This window comes from Siniperca chuatsi, linkage group LG16 (genome assembly GCF_020085105.1).
Source record: "Siniperca chuatsi isolate FFG_IHB_CAS linkage group LG16, ASM2008510v1, whole genome shotgun sequence".
NCBI lineage: Eukaryota > Metazoa > Chordata > Actinopteri > Centrarchiformes > Sinipercidae > Siniperca > Siniperca chuatsi.
Window position 1 is genome coordinate 28,777,042 of NC_058057.1, and position 24,713 is coordinate 28,801,754.

The window sequence follows — 24,713 nt, forward strand, 5'->3', positions numbered from 1 at the left end:
ATGATAGATTATAGATTATAGGTGATAGATGATAGGTGATAGATGATAGATTATAGATGGATAGATGATAGATTATAGATTATAGGTGATAGATGATAGGTGATAGATGATAGATTATAGATTATAGGTGATAGATTATAGATGATAGATTATAGGTGATAGATGATAGATTATAGGTGATAGATGATAGATGATAGATTATAGATGGATAGATGATAGATTATAGATGATAGGTGATAGATGATAGATTATAGATGGATAGATGATAGATTATAGATGGATAGATGATAGATTATAGATGATAGGTGATAGATGATAGATTATAGATGGATAGATGATAGATTATAGATGATAGATGATAGATAGGGTTAGCAGTTTATCTGAACGTATGAATGAAAACATGATGAAACTGTGTCTAACTGTCTCAGAGCGGCTCGTCCAGCATGTCCAGGAGGAACACGTATGTTTGCAGCGACAGGAACTCGACAGACCGACACGCTGTCGTCCAGAACGGCAAAGAGAACAGGTACGAGTCCACCTGTCCACCAGGTGACCTACTGATCTAATGATGTAACATGTAGTCCTTTAATCTCTGCCCCCCCCCCCACAGTTCAGCCGCCACCACCCCTCAGAAGTCAGTGGGCGGAGCCTCCACCCACAGTGTCAGCAGTGGAGCGACTCCACCTGACCGCCTGCGTTTCCCTCGGGGGACGGCGAGTCGCAGCACCTTCCACGGAGGTCAGCTCAGAGAGAGACGCACCGCCACCTACAACGGCCCCCCCGCCTCGCCCAGCCTGTCACAGGATGCCCAATCACGAGCCAGAGGATCCACCAACCTGTTCTCCAAACTCACCTCCAAACTCACACGCAGGTATGCCAACGCAAGCGAGGCTGTTCTTCCTGAGTCAGAGGATCCTGAACTTGTATTTACCTGTTTGACTGTAGACAGGTGTGTCCCCATGTAGACAGGTGTGGCGTGTCTCTGTGTAGACAGGTGTGGCGTGTCCCCGTGTAGACAGGTGTGGCGTGTCTCTGTGTAGACAGGTGTGGCGTGTCCCCGTGTAGACAGGTGTGGCGTGTCTCCGTTTAGACAGGTGTGGCGTGTCCCCGTGTAGACAGGTGTGGCTTGTCCCAGTTTAGACAGGTGTGGCGTGTCTCTGTGTAGACAGGTGTGGCGTGTCCCCGTGTAGACAGGTGTGGCGTGTCTCTGTGTAGACAGGTGTGGCGTGTCCCCGTGTAGACAGGTGTGGCGTGTCTCCGTTTAGACAGGTGTGGCGTGTCCCCGTGTAGACAGGTGTGGCTTGTCCCAGTTTAGACAGACGTGGCGTGTCCCCGTGTAGACAGGTGTGGCGTGTCCCCGTGTAGACAGGTGTGGCGTGTCTCCGTTTAGACAGGTGTGGCGTGTCCCCGTGTAGACAGACGTGGCGTGTCCCCGTGTAGACAGGTGTGGCGTGTCCCCATGTAGACAGGTGTGGCGTGTCTCTGTGTAGACAGGTGTGGCGTGTCCCCGTGTAGACAGGTGTGGCGTGTCCCCGTGTAGACAGGTGTGGCGTGTCTCCGTTTAGACAGGTGTGGCGTGTCCCCGTGTAGACAGGTGTGTCTCTGTGTAGACAGGCGTGTCCCCGTGTAGACAGGCGTGTCCCCGTGTAGACAGGTGTGGCGTGTCCCTGTGTAGACAGGCGTGTCCCTGTGTAGACAGGCGTGTCCCTGTGTAGACAGGTGTGGCGTGTCCCTGTGTAGACAGGTGTGGCGTGTCCCTGTGTAGACAGGCGTGTCCCCGTGTAGACAGGCGTGTCCCTGTGTAGACAGGCGTGTCCCCGTGTAGACAGGTGTGGCGTGTCCCTGTGTAGACAGGCGTGTCCCCGTGTAGACAGGCGTGTCCCCGTGTAGACAGGTGTGGCGTGTCCCCGTGTAGACAGGCGTGTCCCGTGTAGACAGGCGTGTCTCCGTGTAGACAGGTGTGTCTCCGTGTAGACAGGTGTGGCGTGTCCCTGTGTAGACAGGCGTGTCCCCGTGTAGACAGGCGTGTCCCCGTGTAGACAGGCGTCACAGTGGCAGTTTAATTGAATTGTAAGTAAAAACAAACATTTTATCTAGTCTGAGTTTGACTTGAATCTGGCTGCAGGACCAGGACTCTGGAGACCTGCTCCTGTCAGAAACCAGAACATCATCTGCTCATTAATACTTGAACTCATCTCCCTTCCTTGTGTCCTTCTTGTGTCCTTGCTGTCAGAGGTGTGTCAGAGGTTGAGAGGAACGGGAGACCTGAAGGGTCCAGGTGAGTCCGACAGGTGTTTCTATGCCATTGATGTGATTATTGTTATAATTGTCTTTATTCTGATTGGTTTAGAGGGTTAGGGGGAGGTTCTGCAGGCCAGCAATCAGAAACCAGTATTTCACTTGTTTGTATTATTTTTATTTGTGTGTCAGCTGCTTTGACAACAAATAAGATCCAGCTGAGGATCTCAGTTGTCGGCAGGTTTAATGTTGTCGGGGAACCTGAACCACACGTCTACCTGACGCTACTGATGCAAAGGACAGACTTCTGACTCCTCCCCTCCTCCCCTCCCCTCCCTCCCTCTCTGTAGTCGTAATGTATCGTGTGATCAGAAGGAGGATCCTGGCTCTCCTGCTTCTCCTCAGCTGAAGGAGTCGAAGCCTCGCTCCCTGAGGTTCACCTGGAGCATGAAGACCACGTCCTCCATGGAGCCTCAGGACATGATGAGGGAGATCAGGAAAGTCCTGGACGCCAACAACTGCGACTACGAGCAACGAGAGCGCTTCCTGCTTCTCTGTGTCCACGGCGACGGACACGCCGACAGCCTCGTCCAATGGGAGATGGAGGTTTGCAAACTGCCCCGCCTCTCGCTCAACGGAGTCCGCTTCAAACGGATTTCAGGAACGTCCATCGCCTTCAAGAACATCGCCTCCAAGATCGCCAACGAACTCAAGCTGTAGACAGACAGGTAAAGACTGAGAGACAGACAGGTAGAGACTGAGAGACAGACAGACGGGTAGAGACAGGTAGAGAGACAGGTGGAGAGAGAGACAGGTAGAGACTGAGAGACAGATAGGTAGAGAGACAGACGGGTAGAGAGACAGGTGGAGAGAGAGACGGGTAGAGACTGAGAGACAGACAGGTAGAGACAGGTAGAGAGACAGGTGGAGAGAGAGACGGGTAGAGACTAGAGAGACAGACAGACAGACGGGTAGAGACAGGTAGAGAGACAGGTGGAGAGAGAGACGGGTAGAGACTGAGAGACAGACAGGTAGAGACAGATGGGTAGAGACAGGTGGAGAGACGGGTAGAGAGACAGACAGGTGGAGAGAGAGACAGGTAGAGACAGGTGGAGAGAGAGACAGGTAGAGAGAGAGACAGGTAGAGACAGGTGGAGAGAGAGACAGGTAGACAGACAGGTGGAGAGAGAGAGAGACAGGTGGAGAGACAGACAGGTAGAGACAGGTGGAGAGAGAGACAGGTAGAGAGACAGACGGGTAGAGACAGGTAGAGAGACAGGTGGAGAGAGAGACAGGTAGAGACTGAGAGACAGATAGGTAGAGAGACAGACGGGTAGAGAGACAGGTGGAGAGAGAGACGGGTAGAGACTGAGAGACAGACAGGTAGAGAGACAGACGGGTAGAGACAGGTAGAGAGACAGGTGGAGAGAGAGACGGGTAGAGACTGAGAGACAGACAGGTAGAGACAGATGGGTAGAGACAGGTGGAGAGACGGGTAGAGAGACAGACAGGTGGAGAGAGAGACAGGTAGAGACAGGTGGAGAGAGAGACAGGTAGAGAGAGAGACAGGTAGACAGACAGGTGGAGAGAGAGAGAGACAGGTGGAGAGAGAGACAGGTAGAGACAGGTGGAGAGAGAGACAGGTAGAGAGACAGACAGGTAGAGACAGGTAGAGAGACAGGTAGAGAGACAGGTGGAGAGACAGACAGGTAGAGAGACAGGTGGAGAGACAGACAGGTAGAGACAGGTGGAGAGAGAGACAGGTGGAGAGAGAGACAGGTGGAGAGACAGACAGGTAGAGAGACAGACAGGTAGAGAGACAGACAGGAGAGACAGACAGGTAGAGAGACCAGCAGGATGTGAACATGTTGATGATGTCACTGTCTTGTCTCTCATTAAAGCGCTGCTGTCTGTCTGTACGGGGTTTCCCTCACCTGCTCCCAGCGCCGCAGTGGCAGCTCCTCGCCGCACTGAATGAATGGACATGGCTGACTGCTGCAAAGGATCATGGGACTCGGAGTCCAGTGTTATGAAGACAACACAGGAACTGTTCTGCTGTGATGTACATTTGTTTTATTTTGAAAGACCCTCTGCAGTGACTGAGCTGCAGGTTTTGGCCCCGCCCACCACGTAAATAAGATTAAAGGGGCGGGGCATGTGGCGGTGGGCGGGGTCACGGGGACCCAGACAGGTTGGTGTGAGTTGTTCGTGAATGTAAATAGTTTGTCTGACAGAGACTCACCTGGTTTATATGTTGATTTGTTTCCTCTTTTGTACATGTGAGCGGTCAGCTGATCGTCAGCTGATCGTCAGCTGATGTTGTTTGTTATTGAACCTCAGGTTCACCTGTGTCTCATTAAACACCTTGAATGCAGCACAGCTTCCTGTTGTCTGAATGTCAGTAAAGTACAGGAGCCCAGAGGGACCACAGTCACACCAACGTGTTGTAATATTAGTAGTTATATAAATATGAAGAAATGGTTTCTATGGAGACCCGAAGGACAAAACTCAACACTGAATATTTTTAATGAACCATGTTCGGATGTTTTGGAGGAAGTTGTTAAACTTTTTAAAAAAACATTTTCAGAATAAAATGTTTCCTGTTTTTTGATTGACAGCTCATTTTGATTTTAAAAAAAACAACATGAAGCAGGAACTTTAAGAATAGTAGATATTTGATCACGATGACTCATCCATCAATCAGAAATGAGCTGACCAGCACATTTACTGTCTTATCTTGGTAACAGTGTGTGTATATATTATATATATTAATTATATATATAAATATATAATGTACAGTGGTGTGAAAGTGTTTGCCCCCTTCCTGATTTCTTAAATGAAGGTTGTTATTATTAAGGGAAAGCAAAATCCAAACCTACATGGCCCTGTGTGAAAAAGTGATTGCCCCCTAAACCTAATAACTGGTTGCTCCACCCTTAGCAGCAACAACTGCAGTCAGGCGTTTGCGATAACTTGCAGTGAGTCTTTTACAGCGCTGTGGAGGAGTTTCGGCCCAAATCTTTGCAGAATTGTTGTGATTCAGCCACATTGGAGGGTTTTCGAGCATGAACTGCCTTTTTAAGGTCACGCCACAGCATCTCAATAGGATTCAGGTCAGGACTCTGACTAGGCCGCTCCAAAGTCTTCATTTTGTTCTTCTTCAGCCGTTCAGAGACCCCCCAACAACATCCAGAGAACTGCAGGCCTCACTCGCCTCAGTTAAGGTCAGTGTTCATGACTCCACCATAAGAAAGAGACGGGGCAAAAAAACATCACACTACCACCATATTTTACTGTTGGTATGATCTTTTTCTGAAATGATGTGTGTTACTTTTACGCCAGATGTAACGGGACACACACCTTCCAAAAAGTTCAGCTTTTGTCCCGTCAGTCCACAGAGTATTTTCCCAAAAGTCTTGGGGATCATCAAGATGTTTTCTGGCAGAAATGAGCCTTAATGTTCTTTTTGTTCAGCAGTGGTTTTCGTCTCTGCCGTTTTTGCCCAAATTCGTATCAGAATGGTTCGGTGTAGTTAGCATCTTTCATCTGTTTATGTTGTGCGTTAGCTTGTAGCTGGCAGCGGCTGTGAAGCGTACCATATTATCTGCTTCGACGCGTTCACATTGTCAGTAACGTCAGAGTTGAAGGAAGCTCCAGGATCCGGTTTGCATCCAGAAGCTGCACTCGACCACGTTTGCTGTCAAAACTTTCAACAATATTTATTTCTTTCATGGAGCATCACAGGATCTCTGTGAAACTCTGATGCTTAAAAACATCTCCGCACATTATTATCTGTGATTAACGGGTCAGCAGGTCCGTTTCCTTTAGAGCCAAACAGAACAAACTGACCCGTTTCTAATATCCGATTTTAACTGATCCTCCTAATACACACAGTTGGTCACTGATGACATCACAGACGACATCACCACCAGGTGGCGTCCGATTATCGAACCGTGAAGTCAGTTCCTTCTGATAATCAGACGTTTGCGTTTGTTTCAGAACTAAAATGTGTTATTGATCCTCCAGCAGCTGATTTTCATTCAGACGTGATACAGAAGGTCGGCGTTAAAACGTCGTCCGACACGAACGCGTGAGAAGTGTCGAATATTCGAAACGGTTCGTGTGGTGACGAGCGACATCACACAGGTGTGAAACGGGCTGCGTCACAGCGACATCACACAGGTGTGAAGCGGGCTGCGTCACAGCGACATCACACAGGTGTGAAGCGGGCTGCGTCACAGCGACATCACAGGTGTGAAGCGGGCTGCGTCACTGCGACATCACACAGGTGTGAAGCGGGCTGCGTCACAGCGACATCACACAGGTGTGAAACGGGCTGCGTCACAGCGACATCACAGGTGTGAAGCGGGCTGCGTCACTGCGACATCACACAGGTGTGAAACGGGCTGCGTCACTGCGACATCACACAGGTGTGAAACGGGCTGCGTCACTGCGACATCACACAGGTGTGAAACGGGCTGCGTCACAGCGACATCACAGGTGTGAAACGGGCTGCGTCACTGCGACATCACACAGGTGTGAAGCGGGCTGCGTCACTGCGACATCACACAGGTGTGAAGCGGGCTGCGTCACTGCGACATCACACAGGTGTGAAGCGGGCTGCGTCACTGCGACATCACACAGGTGTGAAACGGGCTGCGTCACTGCGACATCACAGGTGTGAAACGGGCTGCGTCACTGCGACATCACACAGGTGTGAAGCGGGCTGCGTCACTGCGACATCACACAGGTGTGAAGCGGGCTGCGTCACTGCGACATCACACAGGTGTGAAGCGGGCTGCGTCACAGCGACATCACACAGGTGTGAAGCGGGCTGCGTCACTGCGACATCACACAGGTGTGAAGCGGGCTGCGTCACTGCGACATCACACAGGTGTGAAGCGGGCTGCGTCACTGCGACATCACACAGGTGTGAAGCGGGCTGCGTCACTGCGACATCACACAGGTGTGAAAGCGGGCTGCGTCACTGCGCGACATCACACAGGTGTGAAAGCGGGCTGCGTCACAGCGACATCACACAGGTGTGAAGCGGGCTGCGCCACAGCGACATCACACAGGTGTGAAGCGGGCTGCGTCACAGCGACATCACAGGTGTGAAGCGGGCTGCGTCACTGCGACATCACACAGGTGTGAAGCGGCGGGCTGCGTCACAGCGACATCACACAGGTGTGAAAGCGGGCTGCGCCACAGCGACATCACAGGTGTGAAGCGGGCTGCGTCACTGCGACATCACACAGGTGTGAAGCGGGCTGCGTCACTGCGACATCACACAGGTGTGAAGCGGGCTGCGTCACTGCGACATCACACAGGTGTGAAAGCGGGCTGCGTCACAGCGACATCACAGGTGTGAAGCGGGCTGCGTCACTGCGACATCACACAGGTGTGAAGCGGGCTGCGTCACTGCGACATCACACAGGTGTGAAGCGGGCTGCGTCACTGCGACATCACACAGGTGTGAAGCGGGCTGCGTCACTGCGACATCACACAGGTGTGAAAGCGGGCTGCGTCACTGCGACATCACAGGTGTGAAACGGGCTGCGTCACTGCGACATCACACAGGTGTGAAGCGGGCTGCGTCACTGCGACATCACACAGGTGTGAAGCGGGCTGCGTCACTGCGACATCACACAGGTGTGAAACGGGCTGCGTCACAGCGACATCACACAGGTGTGAAGCGGGCTGCGTCACTGCGACATCACACAGGTGTGAAGCGGGCTGCGTCACTGCGACATCACACAGGTGTGAAACGGGCTGCGTCACTGCGACATCACACAGGTGTGAAACGGGCTGCGTCACTGCGACATCACACAGGTGTGAAACGGGCTGCGTCACTGTGACATCACACAGGTGTGAAGCGGGCTGCATGAGAAGAAAGTGACAGAAAAGGTTTTTAACTCTTTAGTGAAATGAAGTTTCAGTCTGAGACTTTGATATTTGCACATTATAATAAAGTGTTTTCTGCTTTACACAAATGTCGAGTTTGTGAAATATTTCATAATAAAAGCGCCGCTGGGCACGACCATCTTTTCACCTGTAACTCGTACAGAGCGGCTGCGGAGTCCGGAGTCCTGGCGGCGGTCTGCGCTCCGAGGCCCCGCCTCCTCGGTCAGCTAGTCTAACTCACTTTGTCACTTGTATTTCTTTAAGAGACGGCTGGTGGCGTTTGAGTCTGTCTCGCTGCAGCATGAACACCTGGACTGAATCAGTGTGTGTGAAGTGTGTGTGGAAAGAAGACAGGTGAGCCGCAGGTGTTTAGTTCGGGGCCACACAGACTTTATTAGATATTTCAGGTGTTAGATGGGTCCAACAGGTGGAGACAGGAAATAGAAAATCCTTCACATGTTGGAAGACTGAAGTCTAACTGAGCGGCTCTAAACGTCCCGCAGCGTCGGGACGGTTTCTGATTGATTACAGTGAGGGGGGGTGGGGGTGGGGGGGTCAGAGGTCAGAGGTTACAGTGACGCAGTTCACTTCTGGTCGGGCATGATGTCGTCGATGCTCTCTCCGGCCTCCAGACGTTTCTCCATGTCCACCAGCAGGTTGACTCCGTCCACCACCATCTGAACCAGCTCCACCTCCGAGAAGCCCAGACGGTCCGCGTTAGAGATGTCAAAGACTCCGCCCACCGCCGCCGTGTCCACGCCACCTGAGAGACACAGGAAGTGATGTCACAGAGACAGGTACACCTTTAACTAGAGCTTCGTCAGTGACGCTTCAGGGACAGACAGACTGTTGGGCTGTAAACTGGATCAATATTTATCTGGATGAAACTGTTCGATGTGTCGATTATCTCCAAAAACAAACTCTGTAAAGTATTGATCACGTTTCAAAAAAAAAAAAAAAAAAGCTAAATTAATTCAGAAGAGGCTTTTAATTTGTACTCTGTTAATCTACTTCCTGATTGGTCAGATTTCACCTGCTGAAACTTTTACTGTTTCAGCAGCAACAGGAGCTCTGATTGGCCGGCTGTTTTGTGTTAGGAGTCTGCCTGCCTGTTTACCTGTCTGCCTGTTTACCTGCCTGCCTGTTTACCTGTCTGCCTGCCTACCTGTCTGTTTACCTGTCTGCCTGCCTACCTGTCTGTTTACCTGTCTGCCTGCCTACCTGTCTGCCTGCCTACCTGTTCCTCTCTTCTGCAGCCTCAGCCTCTTCAGGATCTCTCCGAACTTCTCGTGCTTGCTGACGTTGGGCAGTTTGACGTGGACTCCAGCTCTCAGTCCCGTCCCCAGGTTAGACGGACAGGTGAGGACGTAGCCCAGGTGCTCGTTCCACATGAACTCGTGACCTCGCTCCTTAAACAAGGCCTCGATCTGCCAGAGAGAGAGAGAGAGAGAGACACACAGGTGGTCAGGTGAGATGGTTCCAGGTCTTAAAGAGCCTGAACTACAGGACTTCTTCCTAGTGATGTCATTGTGTTATTTAACAAAGACGACCTGTCCTGGAACAGGAAGTGAGTGTGCAGGTGTTCACCTTGGTGAGTCCGGTGCAGAAGCGAGTGAACACCTCCCTCATGTTACCTCCTTTCTGCATGCTGATGACACGCAGGTGATCCTCCTCGTTCACCCAGACCAGGAAGGTCTTGTTGTCGTTGTGCCTGCAGGCGAGAGCGAAGGGTTAATCACAGAGGGACAGAAAGCTGAGCCGCAACAGGAAGTCAGTCAGCTACCGTCCAATCACAACACACGATTATTCCAACATCTCATTTAGACTTGGTATGTCAGAGATCAGAGGTCAGAGGTCATACTGACCAGATGCCACGGCCGTCGGGCCAGTCGCGGGCCATGCCGGACGCCAGCAGCAGCGGGGAGACGGGCTTGTCGAACAGGAAGTGGTCATCGATCAGCTGCTGCTGCTCCTCCTCCGTCATGTTCTTCAGAGCGTAATACTTTCCCTTCAAGTCTCCGTCCAGGATGTCCAAACCTGCAGCGCACGCGGGAGGTCAGAGGTCAGACGTTAACGGGAGGTCATAAACCCTCGGTCAGGACTGTCAGGTTAGGAGGCAGGATGTGTGGTCTGCCTGAGAGGCTGAACTCAGGGCTCTGATTTTACACATTGAAGCAAACTGAAGTTCTAAAGGTGGAAACATTTGGTCTAAAAACGTTACCACCTTAAATATTCATGAAAGACTTTCAGATTAAAAGGCAGGATTTTCTGCTGCGTCTCCGTTTGTCTTACAGGTTTTTATCCAACAAGAACCTCATACTGAGCTGATCACACAGAAAATGTTTTGAAATCGATTGAACGAGTTGGTCGTCGGAGCGCAGCAGATCAACGCTATCGATCACTTATAGAAACTATTAAATCAGTTTCATCTCCGAGTGAAGAAGCTTCGTCATCAGCAGCGGTCAGCTGTTTTTAGCCTGTTAGCAGCTCTATGGATGCTAATGTCTGCCTGTCACTTTGGTTGGCCAATCACGCTCCCCTCAGGATGAACTGTAATAACTTTATTGATCCTCTGACTTTCCATCTAGCGCCACCATCAGGTCGACATGTTAACGCGTCCGACACTTTGGTTTCTGAGCAAACACCTGCAGAGCTGCTGACGCTCCCATCAGCCTCAGCTGCACTCTGTGTTCACTGCTAACCAGCTAATGTTAGCATGCTAACAGCTAAGCTAAGATGATGAATATAATACCTGCTAAACATCAGCATGTTAGCATTGACATTGTGAGCATGTTAGCATGCTGATGTTAGCATTAGCTAGCATGGCTGTAGACCAAGCGGCAACCTCCGCAGCTGAAAACTGAAGCCAACAGGAAGTGCCAAAATCTGCAGTTCCTCGAACGGCCACTTGAGGCTCTGAAAGCGGGTCAGTCCCCGCAGAGCCGCGTGTCAAAATAGACTTCGCAGCAGAAGTAAACACGTTTACAGCTGCTACCAAACTCTGTTTTGGCCTTTAAAGTGACTGATTTCTGTACAACTCACCCGTTTAAATTTTATTCAGGCTTAAAGTTCTGCGTAATTAAGGACGTGGCTGCTTTGAGCGACAGGCGTGCGCCCTCTCAGGTGGCCGTTTCAGCAACCAGGACTCATTCGGCCGCCTCAGCTCCATGTTTGGATTTGCCGGAGTCAGGGACTGCCAAGATGGCGACGGCTGAGCCTGACGTCACGGACGCTACGTCCACGTTTCATGCAGTCGGTGCTGTAGACTCGTCTTTCCATTAAGAGGTTAAATGAGCCGCCCGTCCCTCTGTGCTGCGGCGCTCACAGCGGGGGGAAGCTCAGTGTCTGGTCTGCTGGTTTCAGCCGGTCCAGTTCACTTTAGGCTCATTTGAATATGAAAGGAGGTTTTAGATTCAGCGAGCTCTCGGCCTCATTAAGAGTCTCAGCAGGACGACACAGAGCGCCGTTATATAACGGCTTGATCTGCTGCTGCATTCACTGACACGCTCACTGAGGCATTATGGGAAAAAATCTAAATAAAGACCGGCCCTTTTCAGCCGCACATAAAACCAGACTGATGAAGAGTGTGTTCCTCTTCTGCCTCAGTGACTCAGCAGCTCCATCATCAGTGTCCCTGAACGCACCGTCACAGTTTACCTGTTTTACAGACTAAACTAACCGACAGGAGGAGGCGGAGGAACCAGCCCCGCCCCCTGAGACGTGATGACGCAGGTGATTCTGATGAAAATACAAAATGTAAAACATAGTTTGTACATGTGAAACTGAAACTATTTGGGCAAAACTGAGTTGTTTTTTAGTGAAGAGACAGCAGAGCAGTTCAGCGTCCTACAGGCAGGGGGCAGACTGACAGGAAGTGATGTCGTACTTTCGATGGAGAGGTTTTCGATGGCGCGGCGTTCCCCGCGGCTGCAGTGCGGCGGCAGACAGAAGCCGCGGATGCTCCGTCCTGTCCGAACGCGAGAGCTCAGAACGTAGTTTGGATCCAGATCGTCTCCACCCTGAAACCCAGCAGAGAACAACAACATCAGTAGAACTCAGTAGAACCAACGGTCCAATCAGCACCGACTTTAACCAAAACTATCGGTCTGTTCAAGGGACAAAAAGAGTGAAACAGGTGTTTATTTACAGATTCATTTATGTCACTGAAACTTTATCGACTTGTCAATAAAAGACAAAAAGTCTAAATAAATCCAGCGGGAGGTTGAGTTCGGACACGCGTCTCAGAGCTGTTGTGGACCGAATCATTCAGGGTTCAGGTCTTATTTTTCACACGTGGATCACGGAGTTTGACGTGAACGTGGATTATTCAGCTCGTCAAAGGTTAAAATGTGTCTGCAGCCGCTCTGTGGCATCATGCTAGCAGCTGTGCCTTGAGCTAAATGCTAACATCAGCATGCTAACATGCTAACAATGCTAACACCTGATGGTGGCGCTAGATGGAAAGTCAGAGGATCAGCGGAGTGATTACAGTTCGTCCTGAGGGGAGCATGAACGATGAAGTCTCATCGCAGGATGCTTCAGTCGGGACAGACGGACATTAATGTTGCCGTCGTTTAAAAAAAGAAAAGTCTCGTGTGCCGGAGTCCGTCGACCTGCACAGGTGCAGCGCTGGATTTAAGTCTGTAAGGTGTTTGAGGTGACGGGTCGTGTTGTATACGAGTCATTAATAGAAATGTGTCGACTCTCTTGCTGTTATTTAAAAATGAACTGTTTGATTCATGAATCAGCTGTGTTGTTGTTGTTGTTTACCTGCAGGTTTTCGGGGTTCAGGTCCGTCTTGTGTTTGTCTGATGGTTTGTAGCCTCCGTGGCGGTCTTCGATCACCGGGTCCAACAGCTCTTTGAACACCTCGTACGTCTCCTCGTCTCCGGCGACGCAGCCCACCGTCATGATGAACGGGTGACCTGCGGGGACACAAAATGGCCGATCACTTCCTGCTCGTAGACCTCCTTTAAAGTAAGTTTAACTTTGGAGAGACAGGAGTCAGAATACGTCGCGTGTCTTTAGTTTGTCCATTGTGTGACTTGATCTCTGCGTGCTGTGACAAAATGTTTCTGCTAAATGAGTTAAGTTGGATTTGATGAGGAGGATCGGGCAGGAAGTAAAACCTGAATGTCACGACCCTGTCGGGGAATTAACCCGATCAACGAGTCAATCCAATTAGAGAGGTTATCATCAGGCAGCAGCTCACCTGCAGAACAGTGTGAAGGTGACACCAGGAGTTACCTGGTCTGGGGGGTCATTACCCGGTCTGGGGGCTCGTTACCTGGCCTGGGGGGCCCGTTACCCGGCCTGGGGGGCCGTTACCCGGCCTGGGGGGCCGTTACCCGGTCTGGGGGGGCGTTACCTGGTCTGGGGGCGTTACCGGTCTGGGGGCCGTTACCCGGCCTGGGGGCTCGTTACCTGGTCTGGGGGCCGTTACCTGGCCTGGGGGCTCGTTACCCGGCCTGGGGGGGCCGTTACCTGGTCTGGGGTCGTTACCCGGCCTGGGGGGCCGTTACCCGGTCTGGGGGGTCGTTACCTGGTCTGGGGGCTCGTTACCTGGTCTGGGGGGCCGTTACCGGTCTGGGGGGCCGTTACCCGGTCTGGGGGCTCGTTACCTGGGTTGTCGACGCCGGTCTGGATGACGTCGTCCAGGGTGAAGCCGCTGGGCGTCTCCTTGTCCCTCAGGTTGGCGTACATGTCGGGCGTCAGCACCTTGGCCATGTGGTTGTTGTGCTTGCTGAGGTCGGGGTACTCCTGCTCCGAAGAGTAGTTCATCTTCAGCGTGTTGTGGGTGTTTCCGAAAGGCATGATGTCTCCGGGCTGCTCACCTGGAACAGTTACAGACAAAACCTCCGAGTCACGTCTCAGGTAGCAGCTGAACTCAGTTTCTCAGGAGACGCGTAAGGCGGCCTCGTCATCACGTCATGTATGTTACAGAAGCTGAGAGGAAAGACTTGCTGACTGAATGTGGCCGCCGGAGTTTAACATGAAGGAGGAGCTGCAGGTGATTTATATTGATTAATGACGTAAAGGAGTTACTGCAGTTCACCTTCATCACTGATGCACGAGACATCATCTTCATCAGCGCGTTTCAGTCAGAATGAAAACATTTAACAGATAAACCTCGGATCAGACTGATGATGATGATCTGACTCATCATCAGTGTCCGAGCACAGACCCGGTTCGGCTCGGCTCGGCTCGGCCCGGCTCGGCTCGGCTCAGGAAACCCTGGAGGGGATCAGCGGTCTAAACCGGGACTCAGAGGCTGATTATGAGCTGCGGGAGGCCGCAGTGACGCAGCAGCAGGCCGGGGTTAACCCTTCACAGCGCGGCTGAGGCACCGCGCGACGCCCCGGTCACCTTCAACGCAGCCGGTTCTACCGAACCAATAACCGGGTTTCTACCGGCGGCTTAACGCGCTGTTTAATTGGCTCGTTACAAACCAGCAAGAATGACGGAACACAGTCCGGTTTTATCCCGTTAAAACATAATGAAATATTCACATCATACAGGCGTGAGCATGCGCAGCTGTGTCATTACAGCTGTCGGAACTGGAGCGGCTCCGCAGCGCGCAGATTAACGGTTTCACGGCTCACCGGGTTCAAGGTGCTTTCAGTCCAGACGCCTTTTGTTCAGACCTGCAGCTTCACAGCGGACAGATGATGCAAGTGCGTTTGTCCGCTGGTGACTGCGCAACACCTGCAGGCAGACTGCAAGGTCGTCTGGATGCAGAGCGACAGACAGGCTGCAGAGCGACAGACAGGCTGCAGACAGAGGCAGGCTGCAGACAGCAGGCTGCAGACAGACAGGCTCTCTGCAGCTCTGCAGCCTGTAAGCAGCCTGCCTGCCTGCTCCTTTGTTCCTTTAACCCACCGTCGCACTGAGACCCTCTGATTTGTCTGATCACCGCAGAGCGCGTGCCTCTTCCCGCATGATAAACTGATAACCTGATGTATCGATGAGCTGATCGGCGGTGCTGTGATTGGTCAGGATTAAAGGTGTTCCTACCTGTCAGTTCAGTCTGCTGTGATGCGGTCTGAAGAGATCTGGTTCTGCTGCTGCGGATTAAAGCGGGTCTCAGCCTTTTATACCCGCCCCCCGCTCCCCATTGGCTCCTATTTCCAGTCCATTCATTCCATTGGACAGAGAGCCCGCTGAGGGTCACGTGACGTCTCTCTCTCTCTCCCCAGCAGGTCCCGCCGCTGCCGCAGTGCCTCTGAGCAAGGCAGCGGTGAGTTCAGGTGTCAGCGAGGCAGCGGGACAGTTTTCTGTTCAACGTCACGATGATGGGAGGTGTTACATGGGAGGTGTAGTTTTTTATTTGCTTCGATCGTAGTTCCACTTTGTTCAAATCTGCAGGTTTCAGATTAAAGTCAGCTGACGAGGAAAGGAAACTGCAGGAGCTAGAGGAGAGACTGTGTTGTTAGACAGGAAGTGATGTCACGACTACAGCAGTTTGACCACTTCCTGTGTGACACTGATCTCACCTGCAGCAGGTGTGGAGTCAGCAGCCGCCTTAAAGACACTTCCTGTTAGTGTCAAATCGTTTTCTACTGTTTTTATAGAAAAACGTCTCTTCGTGTAAAACGTGAAAATGTTTGACGTCTCGTCTTGAACTCAGCAGTTTATCCAATCAGGTGTGGAGCGACTCGCTGACCCCGCCCACCAGACGCAGCCACACCTGAGCTGATTAGCTCGTGGCTAGTTAGCAGGCCTGATGCAGCACCGGGCGGTGGAGGTGCGGGTGGAGGTTGTTCCACCACAGACCTTTGCTGCCGCACTACGACTCCTCCACCTTTACCTGGAGGGGGGGGCTCTGTGGTGACGAAGCAGTTTCTCCTGCAGCTTTAAATTATTCACCTACAGCTGAGAGTGTGTGAGTGTGTGTGTGAGTGTGTGTGTGTGTGTGTGTGTGTGTGTGTGTGTGTGTGTGTGTGTTAGTGTGTCTCTGTGTGTGTGTGAGTGTGTGTGTGTGTGTGTGTGTGTTAGTGTGTCTGTGTGTGTGTGAGTGTGTGTGTGTGTGTGTGTGTGTGTGTGTGTGTGTGTGTGTGTGTGTGTGTGTGTGTGTGTGTGTGTGTGTGTGTGTGTGTGTGTGTCTCTGTGTGTGTGTAAAATTGTGTGTGTGTGTGTGTGTGTGTGTGTGTGTGTGTGTGTGTGTGTGTGTGTGTGTGTGTGTGTGTGTGTGTGTGTGTGTGTGTGTGTGTGTGTGTGTGTGTGTGTGTGTGAATATGAAATAAAATTGCTGTGGTTTGTGTTTGACCTCCGTCAGGGTCGGCTGGACGTGGCGAGGGTTTTTGTCCCTCGTGTGTTGCCGTACCTGACTGGAGGTCAGTACCTGACTGAAGGTCAGTACCTGACTGGAGGTCAGTACCTGACTGGAGGTCCGTACCTGACTGGAGGTCAGTACCTGGCTGGAGGTCAGTACCTGGCTGGAGGTCCGTACCTGACTGGAGGTCCGTACCTGGCTGGAGGTCCGTACCTGACTGGAGGTCAGTACCTGACTGGAGGTCCGTACCTGACTGAAGGTCCGTACCTGACTGGAGGTCCGTACCTGACTGGAGGTCCGTGAGTCGGCGCTGCAGCGTGTTTCGTCCTGACAGCTGCAGGTAACGTAATCTGCCTCCTGCTGGATTAAAGCTCTCAGGTCACACGGAGGAAGTTTCACCTGCTGCTTAAACGGGGGAGGAGACAGGAAACGCATTCATGCTGCTGCAGGAAATTAGCCCCGCCCCTGCACATGTCAGTGGGCGGGGCTTCACAGCAGTCTACTGAGAGATCTACTGAGAGATCTACTGGATCCACTACTGGACTGTATCGAGTGTTTATTTGACAACATGAGAATTATACATAATTTCAGAGTTTAGTGAATTCTCCCAAAAATCAGTTCAAGGGGCAAAAAGTAGTCTACCTTCTGAGGAAGCCGCTCCAGCCGGGGTGGGTGGGGCAGGAGGCCGTCCCCCCTGTTCAAAATGAACCAATCGCCTCCTGCATACAGTACAGTGGGATCCCCTAGGCTTCATGGAAAGGAATCTCAAGGCAGATCTAGTGAAATCTGTTGACACTACTGAATTTTAAAGACATCAACTGGATCTACTACTGGACTTAACTTTAATATAAGGGATCTAAAGACATTTCCTGCAGTCTAGTGAAAACTAGATAGATCCACTGAGATCTACTAAATCCAAGTTAATCTAATATGATCTATGAAACCAAAATGATCTGATAGGATCTACTGGACTCTTGCGAGATCTTCTGAAATCTACTGGATTATATACATTTTTGATTAAACTACTGGAAACCAATGAAATCTAGAGACATTTACTGAAATCTACTGAACTTTAAAGCAATCTACTAGGATCTACTGGACTATAAAGAACTATATTGGGATCCACTATGGTCTAAAGAAATCTATTTATGTTTACATGACTGTAGAGAGACCTACTGGAATCTGCTGGACTTGTGACACCCCTCTACTGAACTATAAATAGATCAAGTTGATCCGCTGGACTCGACAGGTATCGAATGGATTCTACAAGACTATAAAGTAGTATACAACACATATACAAAGATTGACTGGGATCCACTAAATCACTAAAGTGATCTGCAAGAATCAACTGAACTATGAAGAAACCTATCGGGTTTACGACGGTCTAAGACGATGTACTGGGATCAACTAGACTATATGGACGTCTACTAAGAAATAATATACTGTACATTGATCTAAACCGATCAGCTGGGGTCTAGTGAACTCCAAATAGATCGACTGGTATCCAGTGAATCCTAAAGTGACCTATTGGGATCCACTAGGGTCTAAAGAGATCTATTGCTATGAACTTGACTTTAGAGAGACTGTTACGTGACTTGCTATACCTACCGTAATGTTCACTTAATGAAGTTATGCCTACCTCAGGACCAGCAAGACCGCAACCTAGAGTCTCTCCCTACGTGATGCAAATAACATGAAAGTGAAGTCCAAGCCTAGTGGGGGGTCGTGGTTTTGAATGGTGGTGGATCAATAGTTGAGGTTCAAAATGTCTCCCGTCATGCAGGTGTTCTCTGCGTCTTCAGCATTCTCTCTCTCACACCTCATTCACAGGTGTTCAAGTCACTTAATCAAGGGCGAGAGCCACACCCCAGGGGCAAGTGGCCTGGGAGATGAAGAACAGGGCTGGGGACCTCAGGTGGGTGGTGTGGGGGCCAGACAGGGGTGGAGCAGTCTCCACCCCCTGGGGGGCAGCCTTGCAACTGATGATCCGGCAGCAGGTCAAGGCAAGGTGCAGGACAGGAGACGGTCAACTGATGATCTGGAAGGTCTGGCTGGGCGTCGGCAGGGGCGGCCAACTGGGGATCAGACAGGATGTCGGTGGGCACAGCCGACTGAGGCATTGTGGCGCTGGGCAGCTGAGACAGCCAATGGTGTCGGGAGCTCTGGAGACCACACCTTCTTCTGGGGACTCAGTCCCTTCGAAAGGTGACCGTTGGACATCCTCGACCAGTCCATTGAAGGCTTGAAGGGTTAGGGTTAGGCAGGCGGCAGGCTAACCAGCTCAGGGCGGACATGCGGCGGGCTAGCTCAGGAAAGGCAGGCGGCCGACTCACAAACCCAAGGCTCATTGACCGGAGTGCAGGCTGGTTACTAGCAGACAGAGGCGTAGGCCAGACTAGCAGACTGGGAAGATGGCTGCAGGCTAGCTTGCGGATGCGAAGGCTGGAGGCTAGCAGGGTGGAGGCCTGCAGCCCCCCCAGGCTAAAACATAGTCTACCCACGATGCCTCGGTGCTGCTGATGCTGAGGTGTCATGTCATGTTTCTGGACCACAGGAGAAGAATAAATATGTTCATGGAGCTTTTTTACACTTTAGTTCAGTTTGTACAGCAGCATAAACCCAGATAATAGAAATAAAACAGATGTGAGAGGAGACACAAGAGAGCTCAAGAAAGAAAACAAAAGAGAAAAATACTAAATTAATAAAAACACGATTCAGCATAATACAAAGAAAATAAACAACAAGACGAACAGAACGAACAGAAATAATCGTGTAAAAATACATAAAGACAAGAAAGAATTCCACTTAAATGACTTGAACTGAATGTGATGATGTTTTATTTTACATCAGTCAGCAACTTTGAAGTCAGATGATTTTGTGAAACTATTTGAAAACAGTCCAGTTGAACCTGGTTGTCATTCGATCTGATTCAGAGTCAGTAACTGTCGTCTGCCACTGTGGACGAGCCGCTGCAATCACAGCACTGAGATCAGAAACTGGTGCAGTTTAACGTCTGCAGTCACTTCAGAAAACACTAAACAATAACTACAGAGCAGGACAGCAAATGTTCCTGCTCCTCCTCAGTTTCCCTGTAGCGCCACCTTCAGGACAAACTGTACAGGATGCATGACTTCCTGTCAGCAGATCAACTGGAGGATTTTATTCTACAATTACAGACAAAATACATGTTTTTAAATGAATCAATCAATATCTTTAAATGTGACCGTTTTAGGCAAAAATAAATGAAGTTAAAGTCAAATGGAGGATGAGTGTTTCTTCACCATAGTTATATTCCTGGGAGTGAAATTCTCTGAAATAATAGCAATTATAGGATTTGTGCAGAAATTTCACTAAATAAATCTATTTAAAAAAATCATTCTTACTTACATCATTAACATGATAAACAAGCTATGAAGGAATTAGTACTCTGACACTTTACAGCAAAACTGTTCGTAACTCTACGTCTAAATACACGTGTGTGTGTGTGTGTGTGTGTATATATATATATATATATATATATATATATATATATATACATACAGTGGTGTGAAAAAGTGTTTGCCCCCTTCCTGATTTTATTATTTTTTTGCATGTTTGTCACACTTAAATGTTTCAGATCATCAAACAAATTTAAATATTAGTCAAAGATAACACAAGTAAACACAAAATGCAGTTTTTAAATGAAGGTTGTTATTATTAAGGGAAAACAAAATCCAAACCTATATGGCCCTGTGTGAAAAAGTGATTGCCTGTCCTATTAAAACATAACTTAATTGTGGTTTATCACACCTGAGTTCAATTTCTCTAGCCACACACAGGCCTGATTACTGCCACACCTGTTCTCAATCAAGAAATCACTTAAATAGGACCTGCCTAACAAAGTGAAGTAGACCAAAAGATCTTCAAAACCTGGACATTATGCCGAGATCCAAAGAAATTCAGGAACAAATGAGAAAGACAGTAATTGAGATCTATCAGTCTGGAAATGGTTATAAAGCCATTTCTAAAGCTTTGGGACTCCAGCGAACCGCAGTGAGAGCCATTATCCACAAATGGCGAAAACATGGAACAGTGGTGAACCTTCCCAGGAGGTGCCGGCCGACCAAAATTACCCCAAGAGCGCAGGGACGACTCATCCAAGAGGTCACGAAAGACCCCACAACAACATCCAAAGAACTGCAGGCCTCACTTGCCTCAGTTCAGGTCAGTGTTCATGACTCCACCGTAAGAAAGAGACTGGGCAAAAATGGCCTGCAGGCAGAGCTCCAAGACGAAAACCACTGCTGAGCAAAAAGATCATTAAGGCTCGTCTCATTTTTGCCAGAAAACATCTTGATGATCCCCAAGACTTTTGGGAAAATACTCTGTGGACTGACGAGACAAAAGCTGAACTTTTTGGAAGGTGTGTGTCCCGTTACATCTGGCGTAAAAGTAACACCGCATTTCAGAAAAAGAACATCACACCAGCAGTAAAATATGGTGGTGGTAGTGTGATGGTCTGGGGCTGTTTTGCTGCTTCAGGACCTGGAAGACTTGCTGTGATAAATGGAACCATGAATTCTGCCGTCTACCAAAAACTCCTGAAGGAGAACGTCCGGCCGTCTGATCGTGACCTCAAGCTGAAGCGAACTTGGGTTCTGCAGCAGGACAATGATCCAAAACACACCAGCAAGTCCACCTCTGAATGGCTGAAGAAGAACAAAATGAAGACTTTGGAGCGGCCTAGTCAAAGTCCTGACCTGATCCTATTGAGATGCTGTGGCATGACCTTAAAAAGGCAGTTCATGCTCGAAAACCCTCCAATGTGGCTGAATTACAACAATTCTGCAAAGATGAGTCGGCCAAACTTCCTCCACAGCGCTGTAAAAGACTCATTGCAAGTTATCGCAAACGCTTGATTGCAGTTGTTGCTGCTAAGGGTGGAGCAACCAGTTATTAGGTTTAGGGGGCAATCACTTTTTCACACAGGGCCATGTAGGTTTGGATTTTGTTTTCCCTTAATAATAACAACCTTCATTTAAAAACTGCATTTTGTGTTTACTTGTGTTATCTTTGACTAATATTTAAATTTGTTTCATGATCTGAAACATTTAAGTTTAATTTCTTCTTGTAATGAACAAAAAAGTTTTTCTGATTCAGGAAGTCGAACAGATCAGGTGAACTGAAACTGAAGGTTTAACTTGTCTACTGACGGGCAGTGAGGTCTGTCAGAGTAGGTGGAAGAATTATAACCCAAACTTTTAAATACAAGAACATCCCACCACCTGAAGCTGCTTCCAGACAGCAGCAGTAACCGCTCACTGTCCGTCATCAACTAACACTCTGTTTCATGATCTACGTTCATGTCAATGAGACACTGATTTGGCTGCTGAGTGTTGCTGAACTTAGTTTTTTCTTCTTTTCTCTCCCATTAGTCATCTCACGACCCCTCAGATTTATCTGATGGGAATCACTGGACAAAGCTACCTAACTGTATATAAAGTTGTTAAAACTAGCTAACCGTGTATAAAGCTGTTAAAACTAGCTCCACCTCCAGCAGCTACAGCAGTAAAATGCTGCTCTAACATTGATGCTTCAGTATTAATAATCTATTAATGTCACATAGAATCAGAATCAGTCAGGAGACATTTTACTGCAGAACCAGTACTTTAACTGCATGATGCTGATAATACTTTTACTTCAGTAAGGGATCTGACTCCTTCATGTTTCATCATGACGCCCCAAACTCCTGCAACGCTGCACCTTTTGATTTAGATTGAAACACGTTATTATATATAACAGTCGTTTATACACACACGTATATCTGAGTGTGTCTGAACATGTCGACAGCAGCAGGAGGAGCTGATGCAGACGTTCAGGTGTTGAGAGCTGAATACAAACCAGATACTCCACCCCTCCCCCAACGGTCCCACCAGACCCTCCATCCTCACCCGCTCACTCCCCTCCCCCATCCTCCATCAGCATGTAAAGAGGCTGCAGCCCGACTCAGCATACCCCCCGTCATTTATTCATGACCTAACACAGAGGCGACAAGGACAGGAGGGGGAGGGGGAGGGGGAGGAGAAAACGGGAAGTATTTCTATCTATGCTGGTCAGGAATATCTCTTCGCTGTCACTATGGAAACCCAGTATGTCCCAGTATAAAATCCCTGTATCTCCAAGCTGTCAGTTTTCACTCTGATGAAAACCCAACATCTCCACACTTACGGGGTTCTCAGCTGACAGCAGCAGTGACGAGACCTCACCCTACTTCTGCCTGCAGCCAATCACGGCCCTCCTCAGCCTCCTCCTCCTCCTATTGGCTGAGGATGTCAACAGAGCGGCGCGGTTCACGTGCAGCAGCAGCAGGTCAGCGAACGCCTCACAAAGAGAAGAACCTGAACACAACCCAGTCAGGAAACACACGAATGAGTCTTTCCAGCTCTGAGGTTGACAGATGCTCTGTTATTAATAAATAAGACAAACTCACAACAAAACAACTGTCTTGTGACCCCCCCCCCCCCCGCTCATTACATCACTCGCATGTTTTACACAACATGAAGAAATAATCTGAAAATACTAACGAACTGAAACAGCAACAGCTGACTGACAGAAATAAATAACATGCTTTGTTAAATTACTCAGATATAACACGTCATACTTTTCAGTTTCACTTGTTCATGGCTCTTCTATTTATCTTTAGTTAATCTTCCACCAGCTCATTTTATTTTTCACCTTTGTTGTTTGTCTTTGAGCATGTTTAATTATTGGTATTCCTTGTATGATACTGAGATGGGCCCAGTTCGAGGCGACAGTTTTACAGAAGTCTCTTTTGTAACGTCGGCCTTTGGGGAAAATGCTTTTTGGGCCGCAGGGGGATTTTTCGTTGCAATACCGCGAGCGGCGGCGTGTCCAGGTCTTACTATATGTCCATGGTTTTGCTCTGTTTTGCATCAAGTCCCGCCCTACTGTGCCGTGATTGGCTAGTGCTCGTTATTTCGGCGCGGCTCTCTGATTTGGTCGTGTGTGTGTGTCCGCAGCTAATCTCACATACTACTGGACCTTTCGGCCTAAATGTTTTTGTGCACATGTATGACTGAACGCTCGAGGACATCTCGTGGTTGCGTTGATTCACAATTTTTGAAAAACCTATTTTATTGACTGAGTCTTTCCTAAAGTTCAGTCTTTCGTCTTTTCAGCCGTATTCACCATTTTACGATCTGCGTTACGACACAGCAAAAGGCCGTCGTTTGGTCTCAACTTGAACCGGAGCGTCTGCAGATTAATTCCGTACCCGACATGTTGTGATCCACTAAAGTTACTTCCTCTTACCTCTTAACTACCTCTTACTTCTATTTATAGTAATATTATAGTAAATATTTACTAATATTAGAGTAACATGAGAATCAAGTTTTTAAAGTTTGATCCTCAGAGGTGATGACATCACGTCTCGGCAGAGTCGTCGATCTGAATGTTAAATAAAGTTCTGTGTGTTTGAACAAAGCCTGTTGGCAGTCTGCAGACGCAGCGTTCACTGTCTGCTCGTTCATTTGGACGTCGGGCCTCTCGGCCTCCTGGCAGTGCCGCCGCTCTCCCAGGACTCGTTACCAGGCAACCGGCAGTCGGCAGCCATGACTGCTTTGTTCATCAGGAGACTGAAAACTGGAGGAAGAAAGAAAGAACGCAGTGAAAGACGGTGTGTTTCTGATCCTTTTAACCTTCAGTTTCCTGTTTTCTGTTTTAGAACGTTACAAAGTTTTATGACATTTTCTTTCTTTCTTATTACAGTTTGAAAACAGTTTGTTCAGTTTATTTTTGCCAGAAGATGAAAAACTTGTAATATTATTAGAGATGAAAAGATTCTGGTTCCTCCAGATGTTTGTTAGATCACAGTCGGCCATCTGAGGGTAAAATACTGTGTTGACAATATAACAAAATATCTGTTAAACGTGGACTTTGGTTGACGTGAGGCGTTCAACTGTTTGGTGTTTCTGTGTTATTCAGCTCCACGTCCGATATACAGTTTCTTATAATGAAGAGTCAGATGTTGACATGAAGTCAGAACTCGCAAATGACGTAACAAACTGGACCTGAACGCAGCACGAGAGTGTTTACATGTGAAATGAAATAAAAGAAGTTAAAAGCACTAAAACGTGAATGTGATGCAGAGAGACAGCAAACATCCTGAGCATCCTGACAGGTTGTTTTGCATGTTTACAGGTCAACAGGAAGTCAGAGGACAGAGGGACAGACGGACGTCCTGCTGAGACACCAGACTGCTTCCTTACATCCTTCTTTCCTTTCCTAACTCCTTCATCCC

At 49.1% G+C, this 24,713-nt stretch overlaps 2 protein-coding genes across 6 annotated transcripts in view; one reads left to right on the plus strand and one right to left on the minus strand.

The window, feature by feature from the left end:
- The window catches only part of LOC122862697 (MAP/microtubule affinity-regulating kinase 3-like), a 20,589-nt gene extending 15,977 nt beyond the window's left edge, over window positions 1–4,612 (plus strand). For 2 of the 4 annotated variants that reach the window (XM_044168259.1, XM_044168260.1), the window contains exons 15-19: window positions 429–526; window positions 611–871; window positions 2,234–2,278; window positions 2,589–2,966; window positions 4,140–4,612. In XM_044168259.1, coding sequence (XP_044024194.1) covers window positions 429–526; window positions 611–871; window positions 2,234–2,278; window positions 2,589–2,958 — 774 coding nt within the window. In that variant the 3' untranslated portion in view covers window positions 2,959–2,966; window positions 4,140–4,612. Of the gene's footprint in view, window positions 1–428; window positions 527–610; window positions 970–1,019; window positions 2,187–2,233; window positions 2,279–2,588; window positions 2,967–4,139 lie in introns of those variants that run through there. The other 2 variants (XM_044168261.1, XM_044168262.1) reach the window with 2 other exon arrangements.
- Window positions 4,613–8,510: 3,898 nt separating this feature from the next.
- On the minus strand, window positions 8,511–15,308 carry ckbb (creatine kinase, brain b). Of its 2 annotated transcripts, none has more exons than XM_044168267.1 (8): window positions 15,157–15,308; window positions 13,764–13,976; window positions 12,913–13,067; window positions 12,029–12,161; window positions 10,008–10,179; window positions 9,730–9,853; window positions 9,380–9,569; window positions 8,511–8,905 (listed from the first exon to the last, which is right to left on the minus strand). In XM_044168267.1, the coding sequence occupies exons 2-8, from the start codon at window positions 13,954–13,956 to the stop codon at window positions 8,727–8,729; spliced, it is 1,146 nt and encodes a 381-aa protein (XP_044024202.1). In that variant the 5' UTR covers window positions 13,957–13,976; window positions 15,157–15,308; the 3' UTR covers window positions 8,511–8,726. The 2 variants fall into 2 exon arrangements, with proteins under 2 accessions (XP_044024202.1, XP_044024203.1); XM_044168268.1 differs by lacking the exon at window positions 15,157–15,308 and adding an exon at window positions 14,745–14,768.
- Between the last annotated feature and the right edge of the window lie 9,405 nt (window positions 15,309–24,713).

Coding starts and splice junctions, on each gene's coding strand:
- ckbb (XM_044168267.1), bottom strand. CDS start 13,956: ATGCCTTTCGGAAACACCCACAACACGCTGAAGATGAACTACTCTTCG. Junction 13,068..13,763: donor GACCGGCGTCGACAACCCAG/GTAACGAGCCCC, acceptor GTGTCCCCGCAG/GTCACCCGTTCATCATGACG. Junction 10,180..12,028: donor CGAAAACCTCTCCATCGAAA/GTACGACATCAC, acceptor CGTGCGCTGCAG/GTTTGGACATCCTGGACGGA.